Genomic DNA, 17,496 nt, shown 5'->3' on the forward strand with positions numbered 1-17,496 from the left:
TGTATCTAGGCACTTTTTGACCCCAAAACTCAGTTGAATGCAGATAGACAAATTTGAGTTTTTGCAGCTTTCTTGTACCATAGTGTGTTGGGACTAGATTTTTTTAGGTGCAGCATTAGAAGCAACAGTTGTTCTTTAGTTTGATCTTACAATTTCTGGATCTGTGGCCAATTTTTGGCAGGATACTAGATCTGAGTTTTTGTAGTATTGTTGTCCTGGGGTGCACTAGAGTCCAGATTTTTAAGGTACAGCAGGGGTAGTAAAACTTGTTTTTTATTCAGGCAGTAGATTTTGAAGGATTGGGGCCAAAAACTGACTGGATCAGCAGGATCCAGGTGCTGGATCCAGGTTGCATCAACACTTGCTCTCTCCTTAGACATTAGAGTGTGGAGTAGTGGGGAACAAAAATTGTCTGGCTCCAGATTTTACTTTTTCCAACTGGTTTGCTGACCAGCCAATGAATGGGTGGGCCTAAGTATAAATAACCAGGTGGTCACTATTGACTCCTGCCAGCTGCTTCCATTTTATAATGATAAATCCCTGATCAAGAACACTGTTGGAACAGAGATGAAGGCTCTACTCTAGCTTAGGCTGGGGACCTATCCCTATACTTTGTATGTGTGATTGTATTACAGAGATAAAGCAGCTGTGGGAAGAATTAAATAAGCCTTCCCCCTTCCTGCTCTGAGGTTCTGTTCTTCCTCTGCAGGCAGGGAGATGCTGAGCTGAGGCTACTTCCCTGGGGTTGAGGTAAATGGATGTCTGGTTTAAGTAAAGGTTGTACTCAGGCTTTTAGCTGGTTAGTGGTGATGCTATTTGGTCTGGCTTGTCTCTGACAGCAGCTGTACATTGGTGCCATTTTAGAGCTAATATTTACAGGGCTAGCCTTGCTGGCTGGTGTTCAATAAACTCATGGCTTTGGGGATAATATAACAGCCCTTCTGAAAAAGGAATCTGAACTGCTGATGGAGATTGAGATGGGGGTGGGGAGGCTCTGATGAGTCCTATAGGGCCTAGACTAGTTGTGTTGGGTTTCCTTCTCTTCCCCCCTGCCCCCCCGGTACTTAAGTAAACATTTTATTAAAAACAACAGTGAACATCAAGTATATAACAGCTTTTTGTTAGTTGGAGGAACTAATGCTTCTAGTGCATACAGAAATCTTGGCAGATAGCATATCTCTGTTCAAACGTGGTGTGTTAATGTGTGAGTGGCTGATCTTGAGTAATGGCATGTGTTTCCAGGAAGGGGGTATAGAAGCTAAGTATGTCCTAAAAATCCTATTCTTTTTATAAAGGGAACCTTTCAGCTTTCCCATACACTTTCTAGCAGATAACTAATATTACCTGTGGTATAACATGTGAACTAAAATCTCATGAGACTGTTCCAAATCTTATGACTTGATTCTGACTCCTGATAGTGCTTTAAGAAAGATACTAACTCTTGGAGTGATGTGATTATGGGAGTTGCTCAGTCTTTACTTAAAACAAACAAAAAAACTTACTATTTCCTAAAATCTCATGACTTCTGAGGGTTAGCCTTCTGACCTTTTGACTGCTTGGGGGCTGGCAATAGTGTAACTCTACAGTTGTGGGGGAAGCGGGAGGACCTCAAATAACTTATTTGGACAGAAATTACTCAAATCCTTGCTTTCATATACATACAAAGGATCTTATTTTACAGGAGGGAAAGTGCTGGTTTAAAAAATAAAAACAACTTTGTCCTTCAGGTGCAAGGTTAAAGTTATCTCTTCTGACTGTTTCTACTGTCTGTGTAGATATGGAAGTTAAGGATCCCACAGCACTCTCCAAAATGATGGGTGTTAGCTGCCATCCCCTTAATTAAAACACACTAGGTCCCAGGTGCTATATAAACTATTGTGTGCCTAAAAGCTGCTCTGCCTGATCACTTGGTTACTCTGACACTATTTAATTTTTTCAGCATTTTATAACCCTAACTACTAAAAGTGCTTCAAATTAAATTATATGATGTTTCCTATACAATCTTTTAATTCTTGCCCAATTACAACCTTTTCTTTTACCTTTGTCTTTACCTTTTAATGTCCAATCTTAAACCTAGTAACCAATTTAAATCTGATACTTTATTTAAAAAATTAAAGGGAAAGGAATTTTCAATACCATTTTTAAAAGATGGCTTTTATACCTGTGGCTGAAAAACAATACACAGCTTAAAACTGCCTCCCAGCAAAAAGGATTGCTAAGAAATGGCATTTGGCTGAAGCCTAGTGGACAGAACACTGGGCTGGGATTCAAAACCCTGTGTTTTATTCCCAGGTCTATAATGGGTCTGCTGGTTGACCTTGACTAAATCACTTTCTCTGTCAGTTTACTCATCTGTCAAATGGCTACTTCCTTCCTTTTGAGCTCTTTAAGATCTTCTGATGAAATGCCATGTAACAGCTAGGTATTAATGGAACTATCCCAATGAATATTTATTCCTGCAAATAGTAGTCAGAAATTCAATTTAAATTATTCAATGGCTAATAATTTGTCTTGAATACCTATAAACTATGATTGGAACTAGACTATACTAGAATTCAGTGATAGAAACTTTTATACGCAAGGCAGCATGTCCTCTATGGTACACTAGATACTGCTTATGTAGCAAGCAACCGAGACTCATGAAACGTGCTCTGTCCTTCCTGTCCACTGCCTCTTTAGTAGCACAACATAAAAGCTTTATGTGCTGAGCTGTCTTGTCCTTTCATGCTGGGCATATTGCAACCAGCCATCATCTTCTCTTCTTGTGTGGAGTGCTGAGTGAATTCCCAGAATCTTGGCTAGCTTTTTTTGCAAGTTTGGCTTCTGAGGTACAGAACTTCTGCAGCAAGTTCAGGTAAACTAATTTGAAGTTTTTAATGAATTAAATAGGAAAATAATAAATAATCCTTAGTGATGATACAATGAATTGGCAGGGCAGCAATAGTGCAGGAGAAGGCTCTGTGTTGACTCTACTGCTACTCTTTTTTGGCTTCTGACTGCAGTGTGATAGAGCAGTCAGAATGAAAAGATTCCAAAGTCCAGGCAGTACAGAATCGTTTCTTTAGACATGACGGGGGGGACCTGATAGAGCTCAGCCCCCAGTTGCTATGATGAGGACGGTTACCAGCCGTTCTGTACCATCTGCTGGGAATGACCAGGAGTCATTCCTATTTTTACCCAGGTGCTCCCGGCCGACCTCACTGAGGCCAGCCAGGAGCACTCACGGGCTGATGATGAGAACGGATACTAGTCCTTCTGCACTGTACCGTCTGCCACCGGGGAGGGGAGAAGAGAGGAGAGGATGCTGTTGTTTAGCGCTCCAGCACCCCGTCTACCAGCAGCATGCAGTAGACATAGGATGACGTTGAAAAAAGGCGAGAAATGATTTTTTTTCCTTTCGGGGGCGGGGGAAGGGTGTAAATTGATGACATACACCCTGAAACACCCGAGAAAATGTTTTTGACCCTTCAGGCACTTGAAGCTCAGCCAAGAATGCAAATGCTTTTCGGAGACTGTGGGATAGCTGGAGTCCTCAGTACCCCCTCCCTCCCTCCATGAGCGTCCATTTGATTCTTTGGCTTTCTGTTACGCTTCTCACGCAGCACTGTGCTGAGTCCCTGCTGTGGCCTCTGTCTATCATAGCCTGGAGATCTTTTCAAATGCTTTGTCATTTCGTCTTCTGTACCGGAGCTCTGATGCAACAGATTTGTCTCCCCATACAGCGATCAGACCCAGTATCTCCCGTACGGTCCATGCTGGAGCTCTTTTTGGATTTGGGACTGCATCGCCACCCGTGCTGATCAGAGCTCCACGCTGGGCAAACAGGAAATGAAATTCAAAAGTTTGCGGGGCTTTTCCTGTCTACCTGGCCAGTGCATCCGAGTTCAGATGGCTTTCCAGAGCGGTCACAATGGTGCACTGTGGGATAGCTCCCGGAGGCCAATACCGTCGATTTGCGGCCACACTAACCCTAATCCGACATGGCAATACCGATTTCAGCGCTACTCCTCTTGTCGGGGAGGAGTACAGAAACCGGTTTAAAGAGCCCTTTATATCAATATAAAGGGCCTCGTTGTGTGGACGGGTGCAGGGTTAAATCGGTATAACGCTGCTAAATTCGGTTTAAACGCGTAGTGTAGACCAGGCCCCTGAATGCCTTTGCTGCCCTGCCCTGCAACACTTGACAGCAATTGAGTACTTTGCTACACCCTACCCAATGTCCAATAGCTCTGAATAAATGTCTGCTACAGTGATCAGCTGTGATATGGTCAAACACGTGTCAATCTCCAGAGTTTACATAGGATTGAGATGAATGAGGCAGTTCACACCTTACTTAGAGCTGCTACTCTCAGGCTGTGACAGCCTGAATCAGTTCATTTTTTAAGATGGGATGTTCAAAAACACATAAAGAAATGAGTTGCCCAACTTCCCACTGGCTTTCAGGATTTGCTTTACAAAAAGAAGAGCCAGACTTTAGTTTCTCTAGAAAACTTTGACAATGGAATATAATTATTCTACAATTTAAAGGGAATTATGCAACTATTAAAATATCTGCATAATCCCAGGGTTTGTTTTACACTAGGCATAAAATATAATTTTTCCCTTTTAAAATTGTACAGTATGGTAGGTCTGTCCTAAAGTTAAAGCATTGCTTAGAAAAATAAATACAACAAATATTTTCAGGGCTTTGGAGCTGTGCTCCAGCTCCAGGCTCCACTCCAAAGCCCTATGTTTACATGCATCTTTCAATTATCATTATTGGATCTGTTATTATAAACTGTACAGCTTAGCCTGTCTTTGCTTAATGACCAACATTAAAGAGTTTATCAGCTTATTTATTAAAATGGTTGACCAAAAAGTACCTTGAGATACAGTATAATTTGACATTCCAGCTCCTTAAATGAATAAGCTTGAAAGTCAATAGCAAGCTTTGGCTATTGATACAGTCTCTGACTGGGTACAATTGGCTGATGTGAACACTGCTAGGCTAACTTATCGGTAGTAAGAAATTAAATTAGCTGAAGAAACTGTTTTACATTAATGACAATATCCATTGGAAAATTCTATTTTCTGTAAGTTACAGAGATGGGAGAGAAATCAGAACAGTTCTGATCTACAAGCACAGCTAGAGATGAGGCTTCTTTTTAAATGCAAAAATAAATGAGAAAACAGATCAAAATGTCAGATGTAATATTTCATGTCTGACAAGATGCTCTCCTTACAGTAAGAATGAGTTTAAGGTGTTAGACTTGTTTTAATCAACTCAAAGCTAACAATTGTTTCTGCTTGGAAAATATCACATCTCACTGTATATCTTGATCAAAGATGTGTGTGGTTTTTTATTTGTCTTTTGGTTTGCAAACAGAAATTGGATTGGATTATTTTTCACTGAATAATATTTGCTTTAGTAAGGTCAGCAGAAAATGACAGCCTATAGTTTTTGAATTTACTTGTATTGTAACTTAAAATTTAGCTTCCTCTTGGGTAAAATCAGTAATAAAAGTTATGCTCTGGTTTCATTTTCTAACAATTATCTGGTAACATTCAGAAATAATCCTTTTTCTACTTAAGGTGTTTAAAATTCTTGTTTCAGGTATCTTCTCAGCTCTAAACTGGATGACAATATGATTAGTCTTGTAGTAACTTGTACTACACAACACTATTCTTAAATAACCTTTTATTCCTACTCTTAAGTGAATACATATTTGCATTCTAACATGCTAAAGACTGATTAAGTTTAGCACAACAGCACTATCTACTGGCAAAAGTCTAATGATTGCAAGCAATCTCTAGTAATGTCCCCTTAACTGATTTCAAATGCACTAAGATGGTGTCCCAGGGTAGCATTCCATAAAGCTGTTGCAGTCTTGTTTGTACATAACAAGGATGTTCTAAAGATACAAATGATATTCTTGTGCATATGGCCAAACCTGGAAAAACAGATAATCAAAGCCAAGTTTTATTTGAATATGCAATTTTATATGGTGGTTGCATGTCATAACTGAAGTGGTTTGGTAGAGATGTCTGAGACAGTTAATATTAGACCTATTCTTGTATTCTAGGTCAGACCAACACATCTGTAAAGCTGCACATTACTGTAATTTGAAAAATCAAACAGATTTCATGCAAATCTTGACCTGTTCTACAGCAAAAATCTGTATTATACAGCAGCTGAGATTTCTAACCTGAGCTTCAAATCTAGGAAAAATTGTGTGTGTGTGGTAGCCATGTTGGTCCCAGGATATTAGTCAAGGTGGATAAGGTAATATCTTTTATTGGCCCAACCTCTGTTGGGGAGAGAGACAAGCTTTTGAGCTTACACGGAGCTCTTCTTCAGGTCTCTATAAGCTCAAAAGCTTGTCTCCTTCACCAACAGAAGTTGGGCCCATGAATGAGTATAAGTGGAAAACTAACTCGGTGTTTGAGTTATCCAGACCCATAATTCCAGGTTTTTCCGGTATCCTATGTCATTTCCGTGATCTCAAGTGTGCCTTATCACTGTTAGAGATGCATCCAATGAACTGTTTCATTAAAGGAGCTAAAAATGAATGTGTTTAGTATTGCATGTAGCAGTCTCTTTCACCTTATGTACTGAAAGCTTATACCTTTCCTGACTTGGTTTGTCCCACAATATTTATACTAATTATATTAAAACTTGTTTTTTTTTCTTCACAGATTGATGCTATAACAGACCTTGGAACATGTGGCTATAGAAACTCACTAAAGATGTCTGTTCCAAATCAACAGCGTCCAACTATTGTTAATCCTCCACCTCCAGAATATATCAATCCTAAAAAAACTGGCTGTTTAACAAATCAACTTCAATATTTACAGAGGGTGGTCATGAAAGCTATGTGGAGACACAACTTTTCCTGGCCATTTCACCAGCCTGTAGATGCTGCAGCACTAAACCTTCCTGTAAGACTCCATTTGAGTATTGTATTAAGCCTTATAATATGTTGAAGAATAAGCAAGTGAAATCTTAAAGGTGAACTGAAATGTTGTCTTGAAAAAATGTCCAGAATCTCTGTAGAGTAGCAGATTTCAGTGCTGCAGTTTAGGCCCCTGGGACTATCTACATTATGCCAGAAGTATTTCAGCCCACAAAGCAGCCCAGAATGGGGAAGTCTATATAGGGGTCTTAAACCACCCCACCCAGCTACTCCTGAGCTGCAAGTTCTGGGCTGCACTTCATAGAGGTGCAGCACAGACTCTTAGCCCAGAGCTTTACTCTTCCATGACTACATTATGATAGGAATTGTCAGGAAATAATACTTGCTTCTAAACGGTATTGTCCCCAATAAGTAGCTATCAGGTCTGTCTGAGATCTTGCAGCCGCTTTCTCCAGAGTGGAGAAAATCCAAATAGCTTCTACCACTGAAAATCTGATGCAACTTGTCAAAATACCATCCCGATTTAATGTTATGTTTGTCTGTTTTAAGGCCTCATTTGAGTTTCTGGTGGGAATGTTTAAAGATGTCAGGGACCTGATGTGCACAAGAGAAATATTAGAAAGAAAAACCCAGATGAATTTCCCACTAGAAAAAGCTTTCTCTTGGGGGGTCGGAGTGGGGTACCCTTCTAAAGACACCTGCTCTTAAAATAGTCAATAGTTTCCTGACCTCTTTTAAACATTTTATAGAGCATTATGTATCCATTCAAACTTTAGTTCAGGGTTCTGAGAATAGTGTCAACACCTCTCACGGACCCCTTAGAAGTTAGCACTCCTTAATGCTTCATAATCTGAAAATACAGCACCTTTGGAACAGTTTAAAATGCTATATTTACTTTTATGCATGTAAGACTTATTAGAAAATATTGACTATTGAAGATGCGTAATGTTTGTTTGATCGACATTTGGTTTTGTTTGTGACATGTCCAAGCACTTCACACTTTACACCAGGAAATTAATGGATTACTTCTTTTCAGTAATCATCATGTCTCTCTGATGGGAAGGTGGTGAAACTGACCGATGATGCTCATAAGCTTCTTTCTCTGTTCTGCTAACAGTGTATCACTTATCTTTTTTTCTACACTGCAGAGAAGATGAATACAAATACTAAGAGTTTTAAAAAAATAAACCTTGTGAGACTTCCTCAACACCATATGCCTGCTGTATGGCTTTCACTCACTCTTCCGGGGGCTTGATGTAGGGGCAACCTGAGACTTTAACTTGTTTGAGTGGTGAAAGAACTAAGAATGTGTGGTCATTTTGTTGCTAGGATAGTCTGGTTTCTCCCTATATCTGTCCTGTCAAAATCTCCATTTCAAATACAGAATTACGCATCAGTTGACCAGCATAGCTCATTGTGGTAATCTAAAGTCGTCTTGACTTTTAAGTGAAAGACCAAACTTCTGATTTTTTAACTTTCATTTTCACTGTAGTGCAACATTTTAATAGCAGACCCCCTTAGATAACCTTCAAGAAACTTAAAAAGGCAATATTCCATTCTTAAAATCGCCTATAAATGTATGCATACCTCCTAAAAGAAGGCTAGCCACACTTCTCAGTTTGGAAGTCCTTGAGTTATGAGCGTTGTTTTCAATGGCTTGGTTCTTGCTTGTTCTATAGACTTCCTCTCAAGAAAGTGTATATCCAGTCACAGCCCAGGGGTTAGGCTGCTCACCTGGGATGTGGGAGACCCAGATTTGAATCCCCACTCTACTTGATTTAGAGCAGGGACTTGAAACCTGAGTGTCTCACATCCTAGGTGAGTGCCCTAAATGCTGGATTATAGCATCAATCTCTGTCTGGACCAATGAATACTTATTTTCTGAAATAGCACACTATAAAATTAAAAGAATAGAAATTAACTAGATGATCTAACATCTTTCTAATACCTTACCAAAGAAGACTTAGAAACATAGCAATTGCCATACTGAATCAGACCAGTGGCCCAGTAGTATGCCACTAAGGATCTGTTTCTGAACAATGCTAAAGAAAGGTGTAACAAACCTCAACGAGTGATTATGGGATTACTTGTCCCCAAATAAAGCTTTTTCCTAACCCTGAATAGTTTTTGGCTTATGCACTGAAGTATGAGTGCTTTTATCCCTGCCCAAATCCTTGTTTGTTTTGTGTGTGTGTGTTTTTACATAATTAACTCTGGCTATAACTCTCATCTTGTAAAGCTCTTGGTCTTGATGAGATCCTGTGGCAATGAGTTCCACAAGCAAATTGTGTATTATGTGGAAAAAGTGCTTCCTTTCATCAGTTCTAAACTCTCTGCACAATTTGGTGTGTCTGACTGTTCCTTGTATTATGAGACAAATCAAACTTCTGTTCATTCTATTTTCTCAATAACATTAATTATATTGTGTACTCTTTTTTGCATTTCAGGTTATGCAATCCTGGTCTCTCTCAATATGAGGTTTTATGCCTTGAACCATTACTGTTACCCAATTCTGAACTCCCTCAGGATGCTGCTGTATTCTTTCTAATTTTTGGGAGGGTAAAGGGGTATATATTATTCTAGTCTTGTCAAGGAATGGGGCTTCCACCACAACTGCCCTTAGACTTTTAATATGCTGAAAGATGTTGCTCTTAGGTTTATAATTTCTCAACTCAGTCAAGTTTCTCCTGGTTATCCCATTAGATTACCCTTAAACTTGCCTTTCATTAGTGCCCACGTGTACCAGCCATTTATAAATTGTTTCCGTTACGTAGTTGTTACTTAACCAAACTTTGATATAAATACTTAGTTCTTTTAACATTTTCTCATAAATCAGTCCCTCCAGACAATCAGTTTTATTTGGAGCAGCAGACAAAACCCTTTATCCATATCTGTGTATCTTGACAAACTCATTTGGTCAGTTTGTCCAAAAGCACTGTCAAAGTGACTGTCGTCTGCATTTTGTTTTTGTTCTTAGGAGAAACTGTCACTTAAGGTTAATATTGTAGGTCATTCATTCAAAGTTGTGGCAACAATTGTAGTTAGCCTCAGGACAGTTCTGCCTCTTCAAATTTCTAAGGCAGCCACTTAGAGTTTAACACATACTTTCGGAAATAGTGTAGCTTCAACTTTTGCATAATCTACAATAAATTCTGTCTGGCTTCGTTACAAGGACAACGAATGTCTAACTTTACTCTTCTGACACCAAAAGGGGACAGGAGGTGGCAGAAGAGATCAGTAGTTTGACAATAGCTGTTTTTTAGCTGTGTAGTTTAAATGTTCTTCTGGTCATGTTGTTGAACAGATACTTAAACATTATTATGATGCATTGAGCCTTTTGTTCCAGTGGATACATTGCTCTAGTTAGAGGTGCTTCAGAGGTCGTCATTACTAACATAATTATTTGAAGCATATGTAACACAGTTAATGGGAGTGTGAAACTGTTGAATGTTTCTGATTTCTTCTAACCTAGAGATTAACAACTGTGTGCTAATTCCCAGAGGCGGAAGTAAGCAGTTCTACTAGGACTCTCTCTTTTAATTTAAGAGTCAGTCAGCTAGGGATTGAATTCACCTTTGTTTTTAGGGAAGCACCATGGCCCAATGGATAATGTACTGGACAGACATCAAGAGACCTTGACTCTATTCCCAGCTCTGCCTGCAATTTTGTGCAAGTCTCTTTGCCTGTCTTTGCTTCCATTTCTTCATCTGGGAAATGGGGATACTTATTTTCACTTGTAAATTGCTTTGAGACCAACAGATGAAAAGTGCTATACAAGAGAACTATTATTCCTAGCAGAAGTGCCATTTAGCCACATGGTCCTAATACTATTGAAATGAATACTCTTTAAAAAAAAATCTATCATGCAATGGGAGGAGTACAAAGAAATTAAGTTCCATAGTACCTCTGCTGTTGTGGCACTTACGATGCTTTTAATGGTAACTTTAAACCTGAAGGAAGCTTTCTTTTAATGGAATGTTCCTATTCCAAATTCAGCAACATAGTAGTTCTATTCTCCTGTAAAGGCTAACAGGTTGTCCTCAAATGTACAAGAGCACTCGTGTCCTAGTAACTCTTAAATTAAATTCACAAATTGTATGGTTTTAACCATCTTTTTCAAAACTACAGGATTATTATAATATCATTAAGAAACCCATGGACTTGAGCACAATTAAAAAGCGTTTGGAACATAATTATTATACAAAAGCTACAGACTGCATTGAAGACTTTAAAACTATGTTCACGAACTGCTATGTGTATAACAAGGTATGTAAAATGCTAAAAAGAAGGGACTGTAGTAAATGTATAGTGTTCAGTAGGCCATATACCCAATTCTGAAAGTGTTCGCTATTGATGCATTTTGTTACTTGTAACGGCCAACTAACCTAACGTGTCTCTGAATTTTAATAGAAAACATTTATTTAAATAGGCTGCTAATATTTATTCAAACTTACCAAAAGCACCTAGTCAACCTCTAGCCATCTGTACAATTCATCAAAAGGATAAATGTCCCCATACAAGGATACTACCAACAAACCCACTACAACACTACACAAAATAGCCCATGTAATCGCACAGCAGATATGTCTAACAATTAAAAAGCTTATCATAAGTAAGACACACACTCCTGATTATCCTGAATTCCACACTCCACTCCTTCAGGAAGGTGGGTGAATAGATGAGCTTTGCAATGTATAATTACTGACAAAATAGTGTGTGACAGACCAAGGGAAGAAGCAACTTTTAAAATGCTTCTTATGCGTGGCAAACTCAGGCAGTTTTGTTTTAATACTTGATTGCCATATCCTTAGGATTTGAAGGATGCTCAAGTGAACAGCCTGAAATTTGTCTCTGTGTAGGAGTGGGATGGTTGGGGAAATATAGAAGGAAATAATAAAGGGATGGAGGGGCATTTATATTTTTCAATATGATCATAACTTGTGGAACTGGTGGGGTGGGTTATGTAACCTTTTTAAGGTTGTTCTGTAATCAGACTTTATTTAGAAACCCTATAATCTCACTTCAGATTGACAGTAAACTTGTAATGCATGATGCAACAGAACATGGGTGTATTATAATGCTACTGAATGTAATATTCTTGTATTAAAGTATATTGCCTATATTCTGTGATTTACAAACATAATTACCGGTATATCTTGCAGCCAGGTGATGACATTGTTTTTATGGCACAAGAGCTAGAAAAAGTATTTCTGCAGAAAGTGTCACAAATGCCTCCAGAAGAGAGAATAGTTATTGTTAACAAAGGGAAAAGAAAAGGGAAGAAACAAGAAGGTAAATACTAGACTACATACAGTGTTAATGTATTAACTTGCTAACAGTTCACATTTTAATTACTTTTTTCATAAACATCAAATTGTGAGAGAGTTGATATTATTGACAAGTCTATAGATTAGTAAAATTTTATTGGCGACTGTCCTATTTGAACTAAAATCTAATGCTACTAAACTTTGCTGTGGAGCAGTTGGTCAGGACTCTGTATTTCACAAAATGACAACTGTCACTTGATTTTCCTGGAATTCAGTAGACAGGCAAAAAATCATTGCTTCAAGGTTTAAGCAGGTTCAATATGCCAATAATAAATACCCTCTCCAGTTCTCGCTGAATAACTTTTTAAAAAAATCTGCCTTTTGACAGGAGTTTGAGGTTTAGCTCATTCTCTGCATTGACAGTTAACAGGTACAGTAATATAGTTATAGGAAAAATTCTTTATCCATCTGATGAAAGATGCTTCCTGAAAGGAGCAGAAGTGCAGTGCATATATTCCATTATTGACTTACAATTAAAAAAAAATAAGCTAGTTGGTATACTTTTAAGTTAGGAAGTTAAAAGTAAAATTAAGTATTTGAAGAGGGAAATACAAATCTGTGCTAGCTTCTTCCAGGTGTGATAGCTCTTGACCTGCACTCCTCTGCTGTCTGGTTTTCTATTCTTATCTGTCACTAAATTACTGTTTGTCATTGATAAAATTATTTAGTATTCTTGTATCTCTGCTTCTCTTTCTGTAAAATTAAGATGTTTCTGAGCACTTCATAGAAGTGTGATCTGCTGATTAAAGGTGCTGTATAAAGAAATATATTTAGAATAGGGCTCTTGATTAATCGCAGTTAAATCACATGACTAACTCAAATTAATCAGGTTAAAAAAATTAATCAAGATTAATCTGTTTTAATTGCACTGTTATACAATAGAATACCAATTGAAATTTATTAAATAATTTGGATGTTTTTCTACATTTTCATATATATATTTCAATTACAACACAATACAAAGTGTATATTTTATTACGAATATTTTCACTGTAAAAATGATAAACAAAACATAGTATTTTCACCTCATGAAAGTACTGTAGTGCAATCTTTATCATGAAAGTGCAACTTACAAATGTAGAACTATGTACAAAAAAACTGCATTAAAAATAAAACCATCTAAAATTTTAGAGCCTACATATCCACTCAGTCCTACTTCTTGTTCAGCCAATCGCTAAGACAAATAAATTTCTTTACATTTACAGGAGATAATGCTGCCCGCTTCTTGTTTACAATGTCACCAGAAAGTGAGAACAGGCATTTGCATTACACTTTTTTAGCCGGCATTGCAAGGTATTAACGTGCCAGGTATGCTAAACATTCATATGCTCCTTCCTGCTTTGACCACCATTCTAGAGGATATGCTTCCATGCTGCTGATGTGTTAATTAAATTTGTGACTGAACTCCTTGTGGGAGAATTGTATGTCTCCTGCTCTGTTTTGCCCACATTCTGCCATATATTTCACGTTATAGCAGTCTCGGATGATGACCCAGCACATGTTTTTCATTTTAAGAACACTTGCACTGCAGATTTGACAAAATGCAAAGAAGGTCCAATATGAGATCTCTAAAGATAGCTACAGCACAAAACCCAAGGTTTAAGTATCTAAAGTGCCTTCCAAAATCTGAGTGGGACGAGGAGTGGAGCATGCTTTCAGAAGTCTTAAAAGAGCAACACTCTGATGTGGAAACTACCAAAAAGGAGAATCAATCTTCTGCTGGTGGCATCTGACTCAGATGATGATAAATGAACCGTGCATCGGTTTTCACTGCTTTGGATTGTTGTTGAGCAGAATTCATCATCAGTGTGGACGCACGTCCCCTGGAATGGTGGTTGAAGCATGAAGGGACATATGAATCTTTAGCGCAACTGGCACTAGGGTGGCCAGACGTTCCTATTTTATAGGGACAGTCCTGATATTTGGGGCATTTTCTTCTATAGGCACCTATTACCCCTCACCCCTGTCCCGATTTTTCACACTTACTGTCTGGTCACCCTATCTGGCACATAAATTTGTTTACATTTGCAGGAGATAATGCTGCCTGCTTCCTGTTTACAACATCACCTGAAAGTTAAAACAGGTGTTTGCATGGCACTGTTCTAGCCAGTGTTGCAAGATATTTATTTGTCTTAGCGATTGGCTGAACAAGAAGTAGGACTGAGTGGATATGTAGGCTCTAAAATTTTAGATGGTTTTATTTTTTAAGGCAGGATTTTTTTTATTTTTTTTTTTACATCTACATTTGTAAGTTCAGCTTTCATGATGGAGATTGCACTATGGTACTTGTATTAGGTGAATTGAAAAGTACTATTTACTTTTGATTACAAGTATTTGCATTGTTAAAAGAAATATAAAGTGAGCACTGTACACTTTGTATTCTGTGTTGTAATTGAAATCAATATATTTGAAAATGTAGAAAACATCCAAAAATATTTAAATAAATGGTATTCTGTTTAATCACGTGATTAATAGCGATTAATTTTTGAATCGCTTGACAGCCCTAGTGTATAAACATTAACCATTCTAATACCTTTTGGACTAGTGCCTACCTCACTATCTCTCAAATGAATAAATGAAGGTAGAGAGGCTTATTAACTTCTACATAACAATATGCTGCTTCTCATTTCCTTTCACAATGAGGATATATACTTTGGTCATGAACTTTGGAAATCTAATCTAATCTAAAATGGCTCTACCATTATGCTCTCCAAATAGGTTCCCCTTGCTCCCCAACTCTACATATTTGGAGCTTTGTGAGTCATACCTTTTATTAAATGTTATACATAACTAGGGTGACCAGATGTCCCGATTTTTTTGGGTGGTCTTATATAGGCTCCTACTACCCCACCCACACACCCCCATCCCAATTTTTCACATTTGCTGTCTGGTCACCCTATACATAACAATGTTTACCATAGTTTCAGAAGTTTATGCTTGTCTGTTTTCAAAATGCTATACATTGCCAGAGAGACATTTAACAGGAAAGATGTGAGAATGTATCCTCTCTATAGGAATCACCAGTAAATTTATGTTGGATTTGCCTTGAAACTACAAGATAGATACACAATGACACAGGTGCCAACTCTTGGGTCTGTGCACTTGGCAGTAGACCAGCAGTCATGAGCTGTTATCACTAACAAATGATACTGTGTGCTGCCTTAATTAGAGCTGCAGCACCCTATCTCCAGTTGCCTCTCATGACTCCTTCACTTCTGACAGTAAAAGGGCACTGCTCTCAGCTGCCTCTACTGTATCATTCTCGTCACTTGATGGCTATCTACCAAAACTTGTGTAATCTGTAATTGTGTCCTGTTTTGTGTCTTTTGACTCCTCTTTAAATATTCTGTTACTGCTTTACTTGTGGTGGAGGTCTCACGGCTCCACGGTTTCTGAAGTTAATCCTCTGTCAAACAGTTCTACTACTTTTGAAGAAGAAAGAAGAGACTTGAGGATTTCCCTGTTTCCTTTTATCTCGGGTATATCTGAGAAGCATCCCAAGGAGAGGCCCTAGCTGTTTTTGTGCCTTGCCCTGTTGCATCCCACCCCTCAAGCAGCTGAGCCAAAAATAAAAAGGGCAAGCTAACTGGGAGCACAGCCCCTCCCCCCCCCAAATCAAGTGGCATTGCACTTAGGGCAGTTGCCTCAGGCATGCCAATTTGCCCATCCTGAGAACTGGCCCTAAGCATCCCTACAGTGTCTTAAAATGACCTGGTGTGGTGTCTGCTAGATGAATAAAACAGTCTGCTTTGAGGTGGACCATGACTTACTATTTTTTTTTTACCATGTTACTCTTCTGGTCTCCCCAGTGCTCCCTAGAAGACCATAAGCCTCCATGCTTGAAAGCCTCATGTGAAGCAGAATAAGGGATCTTCATTATGTTGAGCGTCTACACGAATGCCACACTTCTCCAGTTTACTCAAAAGTATGTGTCACCACTGACTGGCTATTGCCTAATCTAGATACAAAGTGTCCTTGGAACATTTGGCACTTAAATATATAAACTTTCGTGGTGCTTTTGGCTAGCACTTGTGCTGAGAAAATTACTGATGTTCCTCCGTGAACCTCCCTAAGGAAAGTTTAGTTTCTCTTTAAGACTGGCTTATTCTTATTTTTGATACTGAACAGGACCAGGCCAGACATCTTGAAAGGGCTAGAGTGGCAGTGGAAAAATTACCAATGCTAACAACAGCCACACTACCCTGGAAGTCTATACAAGTGGTAGTTAGGAAGAAAGCTGGCTCCTAGGGATAACTCCAGCTTTCCTTTCCATCCTCTTGGAGAAGATTGTGCAGGAAAATGAGTCAATTTTGATGCCTCATTTTTGTGCCATTCCATCTTACATTAAATTCTTCATTAACGAGGTGATACTGTAAATGAATCTTACTACTTTAGAGCTGGTATCAAGATTCAGTTTCAATAAGTCACCTATCAAGATTATTCATACACTCTGACACCCATCTCAGGGAGGTTCTCTTCCACAATCTGTTTCAAAGATCTTAAGGACTTCATGTGGAATAACTAATGTCCTGCGATAACCTACCCAACCTCTCTTGCTTATCACGACAACATGTTCTGCTCTGAGAACCATCTCTTAATGTTTGGCTGAGCTAATATTTTATTGTCACATCTTTGGCAGGCCTTTGATTTTTAGGGTCACCTTAAAGGAATGTCTGCCTCTACACTGAACCTTCAATCAGACTTCACATGGGAGATTTCTGAGGGCAGCCACTTGCAGTACACAACAATAAATCAGTGATGCTTGAACTCCTCAAGTTAATAATTAGCTTGCTTAAGTGGTCTTACAGAATCCCTTTTCCAAGCTGACTACCTAAGTGCTTCTCCAAATTAGTAAACTTACTTTTGGAATATTGGGCTCTTAGTAGAACTTAAATTATAGAGAGGATTTCTGTCATCACTGTTTATCGGGTATCTGTTTCTAGTTCCAGTACTACTTCTGTTCCACATTTTTAAATCCAAATGACAGACCTCAATGGAGAAATTCTATTTCCAAGACCTAAAAAAGCCCGTGTCTCTGAAAAAAAGATGTTTTAACTAACTTTTGCCTTCAAAGATAAATAGTTTAGTTCAGTTTTTTTCAAGGGTATTAACTCAGTTGAAGACCCTTGGGGGCACTATGACTCCACTGCTGAACTAGCACTGCAGATCTAAACCAGGAGAGTCCCCATCTGGTCTTGCATTAGGAGCATGGATGCAAGAATGGTAATTGTTGCACTTATGTATAGCTTCAGAGAGCACCAATTGCAAGTAAGTAT

General features: G+C 38.5%; 1 protein-coding gene across 1 annotated transcript in view; it reads left to right on the forward strand.

The window, feature by feature from the left end:
- The first annotated feature begins 567 nt into the window (after positions 1-567).
- The window catches only part of BRDT (bromodomain testis associated), a 55,507-nt gene continuing 38,578 nt past the window's right edge, over positions 568-17,496 (forward strand). The window contains exons 1-4 of the mRNA XM_045028632.1: positions 568-750; positions 6,676-6,918; positions 11,022-11,159; positions 12,056-12,185. Of these exons, the coding sequence (XP_044884567.1) occupies positions 6,727-6,918; positions 11,022-11,159; positions 12,056-12,185 (460 nt within the window). The 5' untranslated portion in view covers positions 568-750; positions 6,676-6,726. The remainder of the gene's footprint in view (positions 751-6,675; positions 6,919-11,021; positions 11,160-12,055; positions 12,186-17,496) is intronic.

This window comes from Mauremys mutica, chromosome 8 (genome assembly GCF_020497125.1).
Source record: "Mauremys mutica isolate MM-2020 ecotype Southern chromosome 8, ASM2049712v1, whole genome shotgun sequence".
NCBI classification, from domain to species: Eukaryota; Metazoa; Chordata; order Testudines; family Geoemydidae; genus Mauremys; species Mauremys mutica.